General features: G+C 34.7%; 1 protein-coding gene across 12 annotated transcripts in view; it reads left to right on the top strand.

Annotated features, from left to right (window-relative positions):
- Window positions 1-20,736, top strand: part of CDC42BPA (CDC42 binding protein kinase alpha) — a 347,959-nt gene that overhangs the window by 321,715 nt on the left and 5,508 nt on the right. For 8 of the 12 annotated variants that reach the window (XM_031967004.1, XM_031967005.1, XM_031967006.1 and 5 more), the window contains 3 exons: window positions 5,239-5,424; window positions 11,860-11,977; window positions 20,574-20,731. In XM_031967004.1, the coding sequence (XP_031822864.1) occupies window positions 5,239-5,424; window positions 11,860-11,977; window positions 20,574-20,731 (462 nt within the window). The remainder of the gene's footprint in view (window positions 1-5,238; window positions 5,425-11,859; window positions 11,978-20,573; window positions 20,732-20,736) is intronic. The other 4 variants (XM_031967009.1, XM_031967014.1, XM_031967011.1 and 1 more) reach the window with 1 other exon arrangement.

Raw genomic sequence — 20,736 nt, forward strand, 5'->3', positions numbered from 1 at the left:
GGCAAATGATTATAAATTGAGGTGATACCTATCAATTGAGAAATGACTATAATGATTTTAGAAAAACTAGGGAAGACATAATGTTAATTTATGCAAAATGAAGTGAACAAAATATTATACACAATAATAGCAATACTGTAAGGATGATCAAATATGAAAGGCTTACTCTGATCAAGACAGTGATCCACAATTCCAAAGGATCCATGATGAAAAAATGCTTTCTACTTCCAGAGAAAGAACTAATGAACTCAATGCAGAGTGAAACATACTTTTTTTTAACTTTATTTTTACTGTTTTATTTGTTTTGTTTTCTTTTGCAACATGGCTGATGTAGAAATATGTTTTTAATGACCTCACATGTATAATTGAAATCAAATTGTTTTCCTTCTCAAGGAGAGAAGAAGGGTGGGAAGAAGATAGAGGATTTGGAACTCAAATTTTTTTTAAGTAACTGTTAACTTTTTTAACCTGTGATTGGGAAATATTTAATGAAATAAATAAAAATAATTTAAAAAGAAAAGAAAATACTCTAACTGTAAAAATGAGTACCTGTTCTTCAACTTAACAATCTTCTGAGAAGGGAGAGATCAAGGAACTTGCCCACAGTCACACAGCCAGTATATTTTCAGAGGATTTTATTAAAAGGTATCTATATTTTCAGAATGAAAATGTTATCCTTTTGTTCTTTTTTAACTTATACAAAAATAATACTTTTTTCATCAGCAGAAAAATGTTTCCAGAAACCTTATTCATATATATATATATATATATATATATATATATATGTATGTATATAGTTTCCCTTCAGCTATAAATAGAAAGAAACAAACATTCCTATTGCAGGATTTGTCTTAAGAATTGTATTAAAGAAGAAAAATATAGTGTCTTATAATATTCAGTACTTTCTGAATTTACTACCAGGGAATGAATGCTTTTTTCTGAGTATACTAGTGGCTTTTTACTCTTTTGGGGAGGAAGAGGGGAGATGGGAAGGATGAGTGGGGAAGACTCGTACTGTCCTGTAACTTCTTCAGAGTATAGAGATAAAAGCATGTGGAATCAGGGGAACTGGATGCAAATCCCATCCCTGCCAGTAACTACCAACCTGGCCTTGGGCAAGTCCCACTTCTCTCTGTCCCAGTCTCTGTAAAAGAAAGGAGCTGTATTTGATGACTTCGGTCCCTTCCAGCTCTCGGTGCATAAAGTTAGAGTCACCACAGACGCTGAGAGGTTCAGTGACTGGTCTTAGGCTCACACCACAAGGGTTGCTCGGAGCTTGGCCTGAAGGCAGGGGCTGTTCCTGCTCTTGGTCCTGCACAAAGGCCTTGACTGACATTCTTGCAGCCCCCCCATTGATGATGGGGGGGGTGGCCCCAGGGAGAGAATAAGCGTGTTCTGCAGCTCCCGCCCGCCCTAAGCTCAGCCCTTTGCATGGTGATACTAGGAAGGAGGAGGGGAGTGAGCCTTGGGCCTTAAACCAAGGAGACCTAAGTCCACATCCGATCTTTAACAGTTAGGGCCTTGATCCTGGGCAGCTCGCTTAGCCACTGTCCGCCTCAGCCACAGCTGTCTATAAAAATGGGGCTAGCTACACCACCCATTTCACAGTTATTATGAGGATGAAAATAGGATGATGCTTGTAAAGTGGCTTGAATTCTTGAAGCATGGTGTAGAAATGCTAACTAATAGTATTTGTTTTTCAACCAGCCATTTTTTTCTTGCGAAACTTAACTGTTCTTTGTAATGTAGTTTCACCATTTCACCCAGTACCATGTTTTTCTAGAATTGATTATGGCAATAAATGAGATATTCAGTGAGAATATAAAGTATAAAGCTTCAATGTACTTAAATTTTGTTTCAAGAATATTCATTTAATTATGAAATATAACTGCTGTATATAGTCATTCCTAGGATAGTCAAAATAATAATTTTTTTATCATGTTAAAAAAAACTTATAAGATCTTATTATGAAGGGATATAGCTTTGATGTCATTTCTCAACAGGCTACTTAAGCATTCTTTCTCCTATGAATTAGCAGCTACTAATTTGCCTCAGATTAAACTGAAACTGTTCTTCCTTGTTAAATAGCTAACGGATTAAGTGCTGATTATCCTTTAAAGAATATTGTTTGCTTCCCCCACTCCCCCAAATAGACAAATATCATGCTTAATTTGCTGTGGAGACAAGAGTGTGTAGTAGAAAATCCTGGGCTTATGAATGTAGCCCCGTCACTGTTGACCAAGTGGCCTTGTGTAGATTGCTTAGTCTTTCTGGGCCTTGGTTTCCTCATTTGTAAAAGGCCACATGACTTTTAAAATCTTCTATGAACATTCTATAATTCTAAACATGAGCATTAATTTATGTGTATTTGAGAATTTCAAATTCTGTTGGGATGAAGAATAGTAGAAATTCATTCATATTTTTGCATATATGCTGATGGATATTTGAGAAAAAATGTTTTCTTCTTTCATTTCTCATTTTTCACATTTATTTTTTTTTACTCCAGTGATCAGTTGGTTTGACCAGTGGTGTAGATTTGCTTTATCATTTTGGAAGAATCCAATTTGTTTTTAAATCTTTGAATTTTTACATAATTTTCCTTTTTTGAACCTGTATTGATAGAGGCACAGATGGTAGAGTTGGGGGGAAAAGAATTAACAAAAAAGTGAATTTTATACTCTACCAATTGACAAAAATTTCAAAAGTTTTAATGCATTTTTTTGCTTCTATAAGACAGAGGCTCCTGTCTTGTATTTTCAAGGATTTTGTGAATATCTCCAACTTTTGCTTGTATATATGGCAAGCAACAGACTTTATATATATTCTTATTCTTCATAATTTCAGATTTCATTTTCATGGTGTGTGTTCATCATTTTACTTCAATGCAATGATTAAAAAATTAAGTACTTTTTAGAAAATAAACCATCTGACTGAGGCTTTAATGACTCTCTAATATTTGAGTGATAATATTCTTAAGCTTTAAATTTTCTCTTCCCATTAGTTGAATCACCTACAATTAATAGAACATTACAAAAAATTGTAAATGAAGAGAATTCCCACAAGCTATATTCATTTTTTCATTGCAAGGCACATGCCTAAAGATATACTGGATTAAATATTAACTTATATGTAAAACAATAAATCTTGACAGAAGTAAAATTGAACTACAAAAAATTTTATTTTTATTGGGTTTTGTATTTGGATAACTGTAACCAGCATAACTTTATTTTTTTGGTTCCAAAATGATCTAAAGGTTGGTTGTGTGTGTGTGTGTGTGTGTGTGTATACAAGTGAATCTGAAGAGATATGTCTCCTCACTTTCTAAATCATATAGAAAGCTTAATAGTCAGTAAGCCACCATTTACCAAGTACTTTATGCCTAATACTGAGCAAAACCCTAAGAGAAAGACAAAAGTCTTTCTTCACATCTAAAGGGACCCAGAACTTAAGTGGTTGTTGTCTGGTAAAGTTGGACAGCTAGGTGGAACCATAGGACAACATGGGCTTTGAGTAAGAAAGACCCAAGTTTATACCTAGTCTCAGACACTTGCTGTTAACTCTGGCCAAGTCACTTCTATTTCTGCTTCATTTTCCTCAACTGTTAAATAGGAATAATAATAGCACCTGCCTCCTAAGGTTGTTGGTATTTACAAAGTGCTTAGTGCAATACCTGGCACGTAGTAGGAGCTATATAAATGTTAGCTATCATTATTGTTTTTACAATTATTTACATAATTTCAGATATGATTACTGATCTTATTCATTTTCCTTTATGTCATTTACTTTTCACACATACGGAAGCTATCAGCGCAGAATAAATTTTCCTTAGTTAAAACAATCAAAGACCATTGAAGGACAAATATTTGCTCTCCAAGAATTTTAACTTTCAATATGTTTGCATGTTTTCTGGCTATGTGTCAGGAAAGTTGTCCTAATTGCAATGACCTATGAGTTCTCTGCTCTACTTTGAGCAAGTATTAACTAAACTACTCTTTTGAGCTTTTTTAGACCATTAGTTATTTTGTTTCTTAAGCAAAACCACAATTTTTTCTTCTTCTTAGAGTCAGCCTTGAAAATGTATTATTTCCTTAGCCCTGATTTAACTTTTCTTATATAAAAGCTTTGTAGTCTAATCTAGTTTATAAGATCACATTTTTTATAAAAAGAAAAAAAAAAAGGGAATTCTATTCTTCTCCAAGCATTAGCACATAAAGCACTATACAGCTTCTCTCTGATAAAAGCAATAAAACATTGCTTAAAAATATGTGACCTTGACCTCTTAAGATATGTCCCTTCAATACTCTGTAATTCTCTGAAGAAATTGTAACTTGAATAATAATATAATAATCCCTCAAATTTTTATCATTTTAACAAAAACATAAGGTTCTTTTGACATGAAATCCTTAAATTTAAAAAGCTTTTAAAATTGTAAATTATTTCTCAAGCATTTAAAAAAGAATTGTCTGTAATAAATATGTCTGGACATTCAGAGGGAAAAAAGCCAATATTTATCCTTATTGGGAGACAGTGTATCTTGTGGGAGAAGTAAAGGGAAAAAATTTACTCATTTACTTGCTGTATTTTTATTTGTAGTGAAAATTAAACTGTTACAAATTAAATTCATGCTACAAGCCCTTTAAAATCAAAACATGGTTTTAAATAGTATTACATGCCAAGAGAAATCTCTTTCACCAAAATGTCATTTCATCAGTCTCAGAATTGGAAGAGATCTAAAGGACATCCAGTCCATCATGCACTTGAACAAGAACTCTTTAGAGAACCACTCTTAAAAAAGACCCTCCTTTTGCTTAGAAAACCCAGTAAGATCTTCATCCTATCCCACTATGGGCCTCCTCTAAATGACAGGGAGCTTTTAAACATTCCTATTTTGTTCAATCAACTCTCATAAAGAGGCCACCTTCACCTTACCTGGTTAGCTATTCTAGTATCATGATTGGAGTGTTTAATTTGCTTTGCAGTTTGTAATGATAAAAGAATATTTTTAAATGTGAATTGTCCTATATTAGTGGATTATGTATGTATGTATGTATGTATGTATGTTGGGACTGTAGTAAAATATGAATTAACCAATAGAAGGATTTGCTTGAAATATAAAGTGGGTTTTCAGTCTTCCCTTTCTCCTACAAGGGCATGCTTGTCTGAAATTTCACATATAACTACTGATTCCGTTTCCATTACCTTATTACCTTTCTTTCTTTCTGTTGTTGTCTTTGATAGCCGGGTTTCCCTCATTCATCCCCTCATCATCACTCCGGCCTGATCTCCTCTCCGATCAACTTTGAGCACGTCTATCACATGACTGTTAATTCTGCTGAAAAATTCCTCTCTCCTGATTCCATAAACCCTGAATATTCCCCGTCTCTGCGTTCTGTCCCTGGTACACCAAGCTTTATGACTCTAAGGGTATGAACAGCTGAGTCAGGTGTTTTACTAATTTAAATAAAGTTTACTAACTTTATTATGGATTTCCTAATGCCTGGCTTAACAAATAATATAGCAAGCTGTTAGCACTTTGTGAATGTTTCCTTCTGACCTCACTCCTTTCTACCCAGATTTTCCTTTATTTTTTAATCTTTTCATTCCTTTATATGTTTACTTTTATTTATAGCTTGGTGCTAGAAGGTTTTTTGGTATGGCAGTGATTTGGGGATTTTTTTTTTTAGTTTAAGGGATAAAACTCCCAGTTTCCTCAAAAGTTGACCACATTTTAAAGAATAAGTATTAATTTCTTTTAAAATATAAAAACCAAAAGTACCTATTTTCAAATAAAGACTTATCATTCTTAGAAAGGGGCTCTTGTTCATTCTAAAATTTTATTTGAAATAATTCAAAAATCAGTTCATTACAGAAAAATATATTATTTGTTAGATTAAGACCTAAGCTAAGGCACATACAATTATATTTATTTTTAAATTTCCCTACACTCTTTCTTAAGAATTGCAAAATCTCCAATATACAGTCTAATAATATTAACTACTAATGACTAATAGTAAAAATTGTCCTTTGCTCATTAAAAAAAAAAAAAAAAAGTGGACCTCACAAATTAGGGAAGCCATTAGCAAAACTAAGGTGCTGAACTGCTAATGTGTATTTAATTGTATCCGGCTATGAAAACTAAACCCATATGAGAAACAAAATGAGACAGATCACATTCTGGAGAACTGTGGCATCTGCTGTCATTTTGCTTTTGTTTGATCTTTCTGCATTTATTTGCATTAGGTTTTGTGTGGAATGGAGAATGTGTGTCCACCTTTGAAGTAGGATTTCCATTTTAATGAAAATATGCTGCTTAAACTAACTTTATCTGTCTCAAAGGGGAATTTTCTTAAAATAAGCAAATATGGACTATTTCACAGGGACCCGTTTCCCACTATTCCTCATAGTAGCTTGTGAGAAATAGTCACTTTGTCTTTATTTATATGTGTAATAAAGTAGTTCTTCATTTGAAATATTGGCTTCAGGAGATGGCAAAAAAATTTATAATGTTCCTTTAAATTACTAAAAATTTCTTAACTCCACATGAATTTAAATATTTGTAATGTCATTTGCACGTTCAAAAAATGTCATTGAACTAAATTAAGATTTGCTACAGTAATAAGAACAAGTAACAATGAAAACATGATTTCAGCAATGGTAACCTAATGGTAAGTGAAAAGAGTTGAATTTCAAAGGAGTATTGGCACATACAAGTGAAGCATTTATAATGAGAAAGATTATTAAAAATTTCATGGAAGAGAGCCATTTATTTATGGAAGCAATCTATTGTGAGACAAACTTTCACTGGATTTTTAAAAAAATTTGCGTGGGGAAAAAATTGGAAGACTAGATATTCAGTGCCATTTTGGTAATGGATTTTTGTTCTCATTTTACTGACTGGAACACGCTTTTTTTTTTAAAAAAAGGGTTTTTCCTTAAGCATTTCTTCTTTTCCTCTTTCCTCTGATTACTTCAAATTTGCCAAATAACCAGTGGATGTTATGACTGAATGTTTAAAAATTTATTAATTTTGCATTAGAAATTATCAAAATATTAAGGTTTGAAGTTTTTTTTTAAGTTTCCTTTCCTTTCTAGTAATGTAATAACAATAACCTACTTGTCAGAGCTTGGAATTCATCCATTGCTCTATCAAAATTTTTTTACCACATTATATGCACGTTGCTTCTGTATCATAAAGTTAGTTGCATATGAATGCTTGTCTATTGAGCTGCTAGAAATGATGATTTTTATTTTTATTTTATTTTCTTAGAGAAAAGAACAGTGAAGCATTTGCTTTGGGGGAAAAATATCCACACAAAGAATTACATGGACTTTGCAAACAGAAAAATAAACCAAAATTGTAGTGGTTGAATTTGATGCCTTAAAGGGAGGCAGATTTTCAATATGCTTTTTCTTCCAAATGAATGTTTTTCTTACACATCATCATTTACCTTACTTGACTGTAATTTTGATCCTCATGTGATGGCTTTTTGCCACAACCTCTTTAAAGGCTCTTTTTGTGATATACTTAGAAAAGCCCTGTTCCTTCCTTAAGTATACTAAAAATATCTAGAATTGAGACATTTATAGAATTAAGGAGTTAGAAGCAGCCAATGGCACAGTAAATGAAAATGGGACCTGGAGTCAGGAGAATCTGAATTTATATCTTGCCTCAAACTCTTATTAGCTATGTTACCTTGGGCAAAGGCATTTAAACTATCTGTCTTGGTTACCTCAATTGTAAAATGAGGATAATAGTAGCACCTTCCTCTCAATGTTGTTGTGAGGACCAACTGAGTTAAGATTTGTAAAGTGCCTAAACATAGGCAGTTAATGAATGCCTTTTCCATTCCTGTTGAAGCAATAATCACATCACATCAGTCAACCAAGATTTTTCTGCATCTTGGTTTTTATTTCATCATGGCTGAAAATGTATCATGCAGCTAATCACCATGGAACTTTGCATTTCCTTCTTTCTTGTGGTTTTGGTTAAATTCTAAAATTTCATGCTAATTGTATTGATATAGTTTGTGATACATTCAGTTATGTTTGTGACATGTTACAGATAGAGACTTTTTTGTCTAGTGTTATGTATCAGATTATTTGTAAAAATGCTAATAATTCATTTGCTTCCTGTGGAAAAAAGATTTTTTTGTATTCAGCAATAGAAATGAAATAAATGTTAATTACATAGCAATTTCCACTGGAAAAAAAGTGAAAGATAAATGTACCATTCTCTGAGGGAAAAAATTAGTCAGGGAATTTTCTAGTTCCCATTTCCAACTGACAATTACACCATCAAAGTGAAGGGTTGGTAATTTTGTCAGTATAATTTTGATGATATAATCTTGGCATTAGATACAGAAGCATCTGAAAAAAATGAAATTAGGAATAGCTACTGAATACATGTACTTGATAATAAAAACAAGGTGGGATCTCACATGTTTATTTCTTTGTTCCATATTGTTGATAAGGGAATCTGGAGTTATTTATATCTCATTTAACAGTGACTGAAAGATATAAAAGGGGAAGAATATAAAAACATTTAGGACTTTTGTTTGTACTAAGGCTTTAAAATCTGATTTTATATACCTGTATTATTGTTAAATAATTTAAGATAAGGCAATGTAATGTTTTTAAATAAAAGAATTTAAATAAATATGTGTGGCAATAGGTGTGTGTATAGATTTTTCTAATTTATCTTGCCTTAAGCTACCAAAAGATTGAATATATATCTCTTCTGAGCCCTTTGAAACAGTGATCCTTTCTCCAAATAGTTCACCAAAAAAAAAAAAAAAAAAAAGATTTAGTAATTTTGAAACAGAGTAGAAAAGGGAAGAGTATTTGCCAACCATAATCATCCAACTTCTTCAGCCTTTAAGAACTAATGGTGCAATGAATGAAACCATTTGCTTAATATCAGGGTGGCCTAGGCAGAATGCTCAGAGAACCTGTGAAGGTAGTCAGAAGCATTACAGTCAAATAGTCAGGTAGCATTTAGTAAGCGCCTACTGTGTGCCAGTACTGAGCTAAATATTGAACAAAGGCAAAGAACAGTCTCTCTTCCTAAGAAGCTCAGTGTAAGGGGGGGAGATATATTAAACAATTATGTTTAAACAAAACTGTATCCAGGATAAATCTGAATTTTTGTTGTACTGATAGCACGAGGCTTCTTGCAGAAGAGTACCAGTGTTATTAGATTACAGAAAATATGGAGGGGAGTGAGGTGTAAGAAAATTGAAAGTGAATGAAAGGTTCAGGTTATGAAGGGATTTAAAAGCCAAACAGAATTTTATTGGTTCTAATAGCCACTGTGACTTATTCTTAGATCCTGATCCAGGAAGCCTAAATTTCACTGGGCACATTATAGCAGAACCATGAGTTAGGAAGAACAGTTTTTATTCCATTGTCCAGCAGGTTAACAACCTTTTTTGGGATCTCTGAATGTAGAACAGAATATGAGACTACATAATTGCTTACTTATTATTTAGCTGTCTTCCTGTTTTTAAGAAGCTAGTGAAATATGTGAATTTCTGTTTCTAGAAGATCTATTCTAATTCATCTAAAAATCAGAATTTAAATGGAGACATCTTGGAGATTGCTGCTTCCCCAGTACCATAAGGATTTATTGCTGGATCATTATTAAAGGATAATAATTTTATGTAATCATTTGTGAACCACACTGACCAAAAGGAGTTAGAAGGACCTAAAGAGAGAAGGGCAAATTAAAAGACAATACTGTGGGCTAGTAAAATATTCAGTTAGCCCTTTTTTTCCCCTTTTATTAATATTGAATATAAATGGGAAGACAGGGATTAAAAATAAATATATACTTGTATCATGTTTTTATTAACTATATGCAGAAATTAAGGAACCTATTGATCAAATATTTTTTCAAGTAAATGTTAAAATTGAATATTCTCAAGAAAGAAAGAAAAATGGATCATGTTTAATAATAGCAATGGCACATATATGGTTCTGCCCATCTTAGAAAAAAAATCTTACCTGTAGCCTAGTCCCCAGCAGGCTCTTGGCTTTAATGTTCCATTCTGGTTCAGTCCTAGGAAACCTGACCCCAGATTAGTTTCTTTCTTTGACTCTTTCCTTATCAAAAAGTAAAATTCCAGGGGAATCTCTTGGTGAGCCAAGGTATGATTTGTGCCAAGGCTTTTCCTATTGTAAATCAATAACAGGGTGCCTTCTTGCAGAGGTACTTAATGTGCAATATGGCTGTCGGGTATAGGACAGTTTTCTTTATATTTCCTCCACCACAAAAAATGCATAAGATGCAATGTTCTTATCAGTGTACAAAAATAAACTCAGGAAACGCTCAACCCATTAACTTCTCAGACACCCTCAGAAAGACTACTTGGGGTGCCAGTTCTTTGGCTGGCTGTAGCATGGCTTTGAATCTACATTGGCAGTACAGTCCTCCCCACAAATGTCAAGCTAGTGAGGAGCTCTCCCACCTGGAGCCCTTGCCCCACCTGCAGATTTTCAAATTGAGGAACTCTTCAACTCAGGAGTTTCCATCCTGTAACTCCCAAAACTGGAAGCATTCATTCTCAGGATTGCTAATGCCTGATCTCTGAAAATAAAATACAAAAGCACAAGAAATCCAGAAACTTTAGTCTCATTCTCATCTGAGTGAATGTAGACCACTTTCCACAAGCCCTTTTGAAGGTGGTCATTTTCTACTCTTAAAGGAAAACTCTCTCTCTTCCCTGCATCACCACCACAGTTACCCATTCCTTGCTGCATTCCAATGTGAAAGTCCAAAGGAAAGAAAGCTCTGGGTAAAAGGGGGGAGACATTTCACAGTTCTCTCTTCTAGACTACAGAGGGGGCAATTCCACCGACCCAATTTGGTCTCTCCTGAGCCCCAATCACTGGAACCATCTACAAGAACTTCTTTTGACCTCCCAGTGAGCGATCTGGACTCACATCCACCTTCCTAAGAAATGTCCCATCACCCTAAAATTATATTAAACCAATCGGGAGAAATCATCAATTTGCTCAAGATTTCTTCTGATCAACCATTATGTAAGGCATTATATTAAAATTCTTGGTTAGAATTTGTGTTTTGTAGTCTACCCAGAATAATTGCAGTCTCTCCCCCCTCTCCCCAAATAACACTACAGTTTGGGGGCTATAATTTTGGGGAAATGCTATGGCCAATTCTCTCTCCATTGTATGCCAGAGTGATTTAAGATTGATGGAAAACTACTCAAACGAATACACCTAAATGAACATTTTAACCAGATTGTCCTCATTTTAAGAATGTCATCAATGTCTTTGACACCGTGTTATATTTGTGTGAGTTCTTAAAATGACTCCTTCCATGGGAGCAAGTAGCCACATGTGAAAAACTATATATTTGTTATATATATTATTTATTATTATAATTCATATATTTATAATATGTAATATATTATATTTATAATATATAATGATATAATATTAATAATAATTACCTGTCTCACCTAAGTGGTGATGAACATCCAAAGCAATATGGGGTACTTATATTGTTTCTGCCTTTGTCCATGTAATTCAACATTTGACCATTAGTGCCAATTCAGTAATTCAAGCCACTGTTCTTGCTACAGAATTCTTATGTTTTAGATTAAAAAAAATAATAATAAAAAATAAAAAAAAAAAGCTCTCCCTCCCGCAATTCAGTTTTGCTTTGTTTTGAGCTTATTTTGTGTGAATGTTGGGCAGTTAGTTGGTGGTGTTTAATTTGCACTCCTTGCTCTTTCTAATAGGAAGAAAAATTCTATTATCAGTTATACCGAGAAACATGTCTGTGCCACAAATCCTTTCCCTCAGGCTGAAATATTTCTTTTTCTATTACTCCTTTAGAACCTCAGGCCTCAAGAAAGTCGGACAATGTTCAGTGGCTCTGTCAGTATTCCATCCATCACTAAATCACGCCCTGAACCAGGACGTTCCATGAGTGCTAGCAGTGGACTGGCAGCAAGTAAGTATCAAGGTCCATGGAAGGATTTGTCATGGCTCTGGGCTGACTGCGTTTAAATTTAGAAGTGCTGTCACTTCCTTTATTCATCCTAATTCTTGCTTTATACATAGGAGAATAATGACATACGTAACTCACACTGAAGTGAAGGCAAACCCTGAGTATGTATAAAGTATCCTGGAGAAAGGAATGATTTTTATTATACTCTAGAATGCCATAACAACAAAATTGGAAGCAGGTCTTACAAGGTGTAGGTGAGGCCTTCTCCCATCTTCAGATCCTAGTTATCCAACAGTGTTTGAAGGTAAATATAGAGCAGTCTTAGGAAATAGCTTCATTCTGCAACTAAGATTAGAAACCAGAAGCAGAAATTGAAGAATTACTTAAACTTGAAAATGGAAAAGGTGAAGAACCAGAACTCTTGAAAAATCTATACTTAATGAAAATTCCAGAAGTACTACCCAAAAATGAAATAGATGACAAGAATAATGCAATTGCCTTAAATCACTTGGGCAAGTCAAGTGGCACAGTGGGCGGAGTGCTGGATTTGGGTTCAGAAAGATGTGACTTTGTCTCCAGTCTCAGATAGTAGCTATGTGACCTTGGGCAAGCAACTTAACCTGGCTACTTCAGTTTTCCTGTCTAAAAAAATTAAAATAATAGCAACACCTTTACAGTATTATTTCAAGGCTCAGATGAGATCATAGAAATTGCAAAAATGCTTTGCAAATCTTAAAATTATGTTAAATGCTAAGTGTTATTACCAAAACTTTGTAAAAAAATATGAGCATATTTAGAATATAGTTTCCAAAACCTTTTTTGAGTTTCACAGCATAAATCTAACTAATAAAAAAAATTCCCCAAAAGTTGGTATCTCCTAGAATTATCATCATGAAAGAATGCATCATCCCACAATATTTGACAGAGTATAAAAGTATTTCAGGACTTGCACACAACAATATGTTCTGTGATCATTGCCACAAGTATGGAGCATAGAAGGAAAGGTGGAGCTATCTAGGAACATTCTCTTAAAAACAAGCATTAAAAATGTGTGAGTATTTGCAGAAGTGAGCTGAGAACGCTGTTGAAGACCTATGGAAAGAGAGTGGAAAATTACAGCAATATCTGGTCAGTATATATGCAGCAGGAATTTTGAATAGTGTTGCTTTAAGGCAAGAACAGAATGCAAATTGGAACCAAAAAAATGAAAATGTTTGATAAAGTTAATCAAAAATTGAAAGTCAAAGTAAAAATTTTAAGGGAATACAAGGAATCATGCCATCTTCAGAGAATAAACAACTTGGTATTATACTAGAGAGGCTTAAGAAATAAAGAAATTATCAGAGAGAGAGAATCCTTAAAGAGTGAAGTTCTGAAGCCTATCCAGATGAGGCTGAAAGAAATCCATCACAACAAAAGCACAGATTGGATCAGATAGGAGATTGAAAGCATGTACATCATTGATATAATGAGTGATGACAGTTACCTCAAGGGAGATTGCTTGAACTTCTAGCTTTTCAGTTCCTTGGGAAAGTGAGAGGTCCAAATAAAATCCACAATGACTGATTGGGAGTTTAGTGTAGAGATGCATGAGTTATTAGCAACGCCCTTGTCAGCATCCTCCTTGTGCAAGCGTGAAACCATCATACTTAATGGAAGGCATCAGATATTGATTACTCTCACTCCAGTGTGAATAGCATTCAAAGTATGAGCCAGGGACATGTTTATGGACTTTATACTAAGCCTTCACAGTTTGGATCAATCAAAAAAGGCACAAGCAAGTAGAAAAAAATAGTTGAGGAGAAAAAAGGTTTTCAGAAAATTCAAGGGAATGTAAAGAGCAGCACATCAATTTAACAATTATTGAGCAAGCCACCCTAAACTCCCAGATGTTTACATCATCTTAAATGTTTATCACAAAGCTTTTGACTTTTATTACACACTCATAGTCGGTCCTATATCTCTAGTATATAAAACAAACCAGCCATAGTGAGAATAGTAGAATATTTGATATACTCATGAATGGCCGTTCTCTATTTCAAAAATATCTACCAAACAAATAATATCAAGAACAATTTATATGAAATTTAAGATGATAAATTAAGGCCACAGTCATTCTGCTTAGCCTTAAATCCCATTATCATTACTCAAGAAAATTGATGCAGCTTTTAAATGAAAGGGGAAATTATATTAAAATCTCTGTGACTTTGATTTGCCTGGATAACATTAAGTTTTGTGACTTCACTGAAAAGCACATTAAATAGCCATTTCATCTCATGAAGGTGAAGCCATTTTTGTCAGATAGATAGTATGATGGGTACAGCTCTGGACCTAAAGTCGGGAAGATCTGACTTCATATGCAAGCTCAGATATTTACCAGTTCTAGGAAGCCAGGCAAGTTCTCACCTCTCTATGACTGTCTTCATCTATAAAATAAGGATAGTAAGAGGATTTGCTTCCCACAGTTATGAGAATAAAACGAATTCCTACTATTGCTTTGATAAATGTGAAGTCTTTAGTGTATGTCAAGTAACAATAGAGAATGATGACTTTGAGGCTGAATACAAAGGTTTAAATTAACCAGTGGATAAAAGTAATACTTACAAATATATTGGTCCTTCCCAAGAAAGACACATCTAGTATAAGAATAACAAAGAGAAAGCTCAAACAGATTACATGATAAAATAAACTGGCATCCTAAAGAAGGCTTAATGAGAAAAACACATTTAGAGCAATCAACACTTAGCACACCAATTCAAATGTATACTTTTGGCACAGTAGAAGGAATGAGAACAGATCTAAAAGATGACCAAATGAAAATCTGCACAAAATTAAGGAAATATAGGACTTATCACTCCAAAGCAAGAAGAGGATTGAGAGGTATTTTCAAAGAACATGATAAATAAATTAAAATTTTATGGAAGTGCTTTTGGAACATACAGAATTAGATAGTTAACCTGGAGAAGGAGAGGCTTGTGGGGGAAGGTGAACATGATAGCTTTTTTAAATGTTAAACTTGCCTCAGAGGCCAGAGTCAGCAACACTGATAATCTGGGCCACATCTATCTTAAATTAGTCCAGTGCTTCAAAACTCAGAATTAAAATCCTAAATAGATCATAAAAATAACTGTTAAGACAAAATTCAGATTCAATAACTAGTTAAATTAAGACAAAAATGCTACCTTCCTTTGCTTTTGCATTCAACAATATTAGGTGAAAAAGAAGTCCTCACAAGGCAATAGGAATTCCATTAAAACCTCCAGAATCCTGACTTAATATAAGTGTGACTTTTTTGGATCTCTTGTTCTCCAGACCATCCAAGCCCCAAGAATGGTCTCCTTCCTTAAAGGGAAATCATTGCCATCTAAAGAAAATAAATATTGTTTCTTTTTTATCCCAAAATCTTCTAAGGGACTACTACTAAAATTAACTTTTAAAAAAGCTGATTTCTAACAAAATCATAGATAACATTAAGGAATATATTGAGACAAATTAATAAAAACTTGAAAACAAAAAAATGCAAAAATTCCTTTGCAAAGTACAAACTAAATAATGAGAGTACTATTGTGGGCAATTTAGAGTGGGTCTTTCCAGCCTTAATTAAGGATGGACTGAGCCCACCACAACATAGCATCATGGCCCCCAAGATGAGATTGATGATGGATCTATACTGTGGTCTCTCCTTAAAAGCATAAAAACTGATTATTTACTTTTCAGAAGATGTGTAGTATCATTCATGAGTATTAATGTACCCCACAAACAGCTGTATGTGGTAAGAGTCATTAGCAAAATGACGGTTGGTTCTGACTCCAAAGAGAAGATCATTCAATTGTCCAGTCTAGTTTTTTCAGATCCCAGGCATGGGGTCCACGCCCATGGCCAGGAACTAGATAAAGAGCTTTACCACACCACTCTCTGGGCTTTCTCATATGCCAGCCTTGTGGCTCTCAGTTCAGTCTCCTGAGGAATGTGCCAGGATTCCTGTCTCTTAGCCCGTTACTGCATTAATGGCCTTAGGGTCCTCATCTCACATATCTTTTCATAATAGAAATAGCTATCGGTGAGCCAGGCAAAAAGGAGTTCTTCAAGATGAGTCATGTCCAGCTCTCTGTGACCCCGATTGGGGGTTTCTTGGCAAAGATCCTACATCAATTTGCCATTGCCCAGGGTCACTCAGCTAATGTCTCCTGACTTCCAGGTCGCCAGTATTACTGAGCCACTTAAACGACGTCGAATGATCATATGCAGTTATTCCTTAGTCTCTGCCAAAGGCTCCACTCATCCTAGTCCTTATGGTCAAACCTTTTCCAAAACCTATGATTAATGTGTCCATGAAGGGACGTTTAACCCTAAGCCCACATAAATGGATGCAGAATGCATAGACAAGAAAATAATATATGTAGTGACTGCAATGATGTACATGAAAAGAGCGACCATAAAATAATCAAAAGTGGATGTGGCAAAATTATAAAGAATGCATATGTTTCAAAAGAAAAGATAAAAGAAGGTAGTCTTGCCTCATCCCTCTGCAGAGATAGGAGGTCTACAAATATTGCACATGTTTTTTTTGGGGGGGGTTGTGTACTGATCAGAATTCTATTTTTCCCCTTTTTCTGGGTTTTTTTTTCATATCAAGGATTGGCTCTCTCAAGGAAGAGGTAAAAGAATGGGCGCTGGAGAATTAGTATATTTTTTTTAAAGATGTCTATAAAACTTAATTTTTAAGAAACGTGTATCTTTTTATAAAAAATTTAATTCCCCCACCCCATCCTTTTCTCTCAGTGAATCAGTTGCAGAACAAGTTCTTCTTTGTAAGGACATATCTCTGGTTAATCTTTTGGGGGTTTCCTTTGACTCCTAACTAAAGTCCATTTTCTACAGGAAAGCTGTCCCAACCCTTGTTAATACTAATGCCTTCCTTCTCTCAATTTCCCATTTATCCTCTCTACAACTTGTTTCTTCCATTATTTTGTAAGTTCCTTAAGAGCAGAGATTTTTTTGCCTCTTTTTTTATACCTTACTATTTAGCTCTGTGCCTGGCACATACATGCTTAATAAATTTCTTCTGACACTTAAGTATACAGAATTTCCTTTTTTAACACTGAAGGAGAAACAAAGGAATTCTCTACAAAAACCTACTTTGCTAGAGCAAATTCTCAATCAGCTCTCATTGTCCTTGTCTTCTCCCTTTCCATTCACATTAGACCACAATTTCAGAGTTTCTAAACAATGCTATCTCTGGCTATTTGGAGAGTTCCTTGATGGCGAAACCCAGCTCTGACTTCCTTGTGGAAGAAGTCAGTGCTTGGGAGGTGGTAATAATGAGATAAAACCGAGCTCCAGCTCCATCCTTATCAAGCATTCCAACTTTCTAGGACAGGTCCCTTTTAGACTTTCCCCTTCTCTAGCTACATTGTCCTCCTTTCCCTTTTAGACTTTCCCCTTCTCTAACTACATTGTCCTCCTTTCCCAAGAGTAACCACTTAATGAACCAAATTAGCTCTACACTCATCTCCTAAACCTCCCAAAACTTCAAAGAAAGATTAGAACTCATGTTTAAAATCAGTGTACCCAATACCAGCAACTTTTGTAATAGCAAAAACCTGAAAACTAAAAGGGAATGGCTGAAAAAAAATTGGTACATGTTTATAAGGAGCTAGAAATTGTGAGAACTAATGCAGATGGAGATTAAATTTATGCAATAACAGCAACAAAAAAGAACTAAGAGATGGAAGGCCTTTAATCAGTTCAGTGACCATACACAGTTCAGGTGATGAAGTGTGCTGCACAGCTCCTGACATAGAGGTGAGAGACTTGTGGTGCAAAGTAAGATTTTGGACATAGCCAATATTAGATGAAGAATATATTTATGAGGGACATAGGACAAGATGGGGTGATAATAGATTATGATTAGTAAAGAGATTTTATTATTCTTGGAAATAGAAATATAGGAGGAGAGAGAAAAGGGATGGGAAAGAAGAAGGGAACATTAATTAAACATCTACTGTGTACAAGGCGTTGTGCTAATCATTTTCCAAATATTATCTCATTTGATCTCATATGAGTAATGACAAGGGTTATTGCCTAGGGTCAAATGTCCTCATGCATACTTGAGGTAATAATGATCATTTATATAGTGGTTTAAGATTTACAAAGATTGAAAAAATATCTCACTTTATCTTCGTGGTAATTCTGATAGAGATGCTATTATTCCCATTTTACAGATAAGGAAATGGGGACAGATAGAGGGTGTGACTTTTCCAATGTTGCACAACTAACAAATGTCTGAGGCAGAGTTTGAACTCAGGAATCCCCCACTCAGTCTTCCTTCTTTCTAGCTGTCCTGGTAGAGTGGAGAAGCAGGTCAGGGAATGCAGCTTTGTTTGTGTTTTTCTATTTCATTTTTGTCTCCCCTAAGGACAGCTCCTTGAGCTCCTTGAATTCAGGGACTGTTTTTGCCTTAGTTTCTGTCCCTAGTGATCAGCACAGGGTCTTGCACATAGTAAGTGCTTAATAAATACTTGTTGAGTATTGACTTGATTACACTCAGCTAGATGTGGCTGAATAATGGGAATGGTTGGTACAAAAACCATCTCCCCAAAAGTTTTTGCTGCACTCTCCCACCAATAGATAGATAGATAGATAGATCGATTGATCCCAGGGAAAGTGGGCTCAAGCTTATTGTAAATAATATTGTAAATGCTTATGATCAATGGAAGTAACTAACAGCCACTAGAAGTCCTTTTGCTAAAAATTCTTTTTGTGCTATACCCCTTTATAGAGCATAGAGCTTCTTTCTTCTTCTCACCCAAATCTGTTCTTGCTCCTGTCAGCTTTATTTCCAGGGAGATTGTGCTTCAGGTTCTGCTCATTTTACATCTTTTTGTGTTAATCTGAAGTCATCCCTTAACTTTTCTTATAACTTAATTGTATCCCATCACTTTCAGATGCCATAAGTTGTTCAATCCTTCCCCAGTTGATGGACATCTCCCCAGTTTCCTGTCCTTTGCCATCACAAAAAGAAGCTCTCTTGTTTTTAAGGAGAGGCCCAAATACTTGACCTTCAGTACCAACACTGGAGATTGCCTTCTTTTGTTAGTATACTTAGAGGAAGTGTGAAGCTTGAAATTCCTGAAAAAGACTCAGATCAACCCACACTTCCTACCTATTCAAAAATCTGAATTGTTCTTTCATTCCCATCCTCCCTAAGGAATGATTTCTTCTTTTTTCTGTAACTTGAACATTAAAGGAAAAAACCTCAGACCCTAGGGTAGGTGGTCTCTTTTCTGACTCCATGCTTGGAAGCTTCAAAATTTTTGTTATGGTTGGAAAGCTGCCTAGCTTCTGCTCCTTGAGCCTGACATCATGGTGTTTTTCTCTCCAATTTTATGATTCTTTTGTTCTTTCTGTTACTCAGCTCATTGTTTACCAAAATCTAATCTGAATCCAGTACTTTAAAATTAAAGTTAAAGTGGAATTGTGGGTAAAGTCAAAAAGAGAAGTCACATGTCAGCACAGGATTCAGAAGTAAAAGAAGGTTGAGAGACCATCTAGCCCAACTCATACTTAAAACAAGTGTCCTTTACCACTTTCCCAATTCATCCTGCTTTTCTTTGAAAGATGTCAAGACAAGGACTTAATAACTTTTCATAATAAAGCAAAGTTTTCAACTTTGTAATAACCCTAAATGTTAGGAATTTTTTACTTAGAGTGAAGCTAAATCTTCTCTTTAATATCCACAAAATGCTCGTCCTCCCATTGTTCAGCTAAGCTGAATAAGACTAATCCTTTTATGGAATGAAGATCCTTAAAATATTTGAGAACTGTCATCCCATCCCACCCCCCACCCCCCATTTTCATGTCATCTCCTCCAAACTAAATTTTCTTATATTTTTTCAGACATTCAGACAGAATGATTCCTAATCTAATAATATTTTGAGCTTAAAGTCCACTAAAAGCTCTAGGTGGTTTTTTTTTGTTTTTTTCTCATATTTCATAATTTAGTCATGCCTTTATGACTTTATCCTTGTACAATTGATTTTTTCAATGTCAGAATATACATTGATTTATTCATCCAACAAACATAATGAATATTTATTAAGTACTTTCTGCATGCTGAGCACTGTTATTTGTGCCATAGGCAGTATCAAGTTTAGACTTATTCTTACCTTCATGGAACTTTGTAACTAGTATATTTAATCTTCATTAAATTTCAACTTATTAGACTTGACCCATAGTTCTAACCTGTCGTTTTTGGAGAGTGGAGGGGATCATCATCCACTTTGTTAACTATCCCTCTCAACTGGCTATAGTTGCTTGCAGTCCTATCTTTTGCATCTCCCATTGCTCTCAAAAAAAAGTTTTGCATAAACATCAACAGAAAGATTTTGAAAGTATTCATTCCACTTCTTTCCCTGCCTATAAATTACAAATAAGTCCGTTTCTTATTATATCAAGTACAGAAAGGTTGTAATGATATTAACTTTATTAACATAGAGTTCTAGAACTTAAGATTCTACTATCTCATAATCTCAATTGATGAAGTCCTACCAAACTTTTATTTCACACAAGTAACACAGTAATTTGCACACTATTTTAGGATCATCTTCACAAAATGGTAGTGCATTGAGGAGAGAATTCTCAGGAGGAAGCTACGGGACAAAACGGCAACCTATGACCTCTCCCTCAGATGGTTCATTGTCCTCAGGAGGTATGGACCAAGGAAGTGATGTGCCAGCAAGGGACTATGACCGAGAGGTGAG

Source organism: Sarcophilus harrisii, chromosome 4, assembly GCF_902635505.1.
Source record: "Sarcophilus harrisii chromosome 4, mSarHar1.11, whole genome shotgun sequence".
In the NCBI taxonomy this organism is placed as follows: Eukaryota; Metazoa; Chordata; class Mammalia; order Dasyuromorphia; family Dasyuridae; genus Sarcophilus; species Sarcophilus harrisii.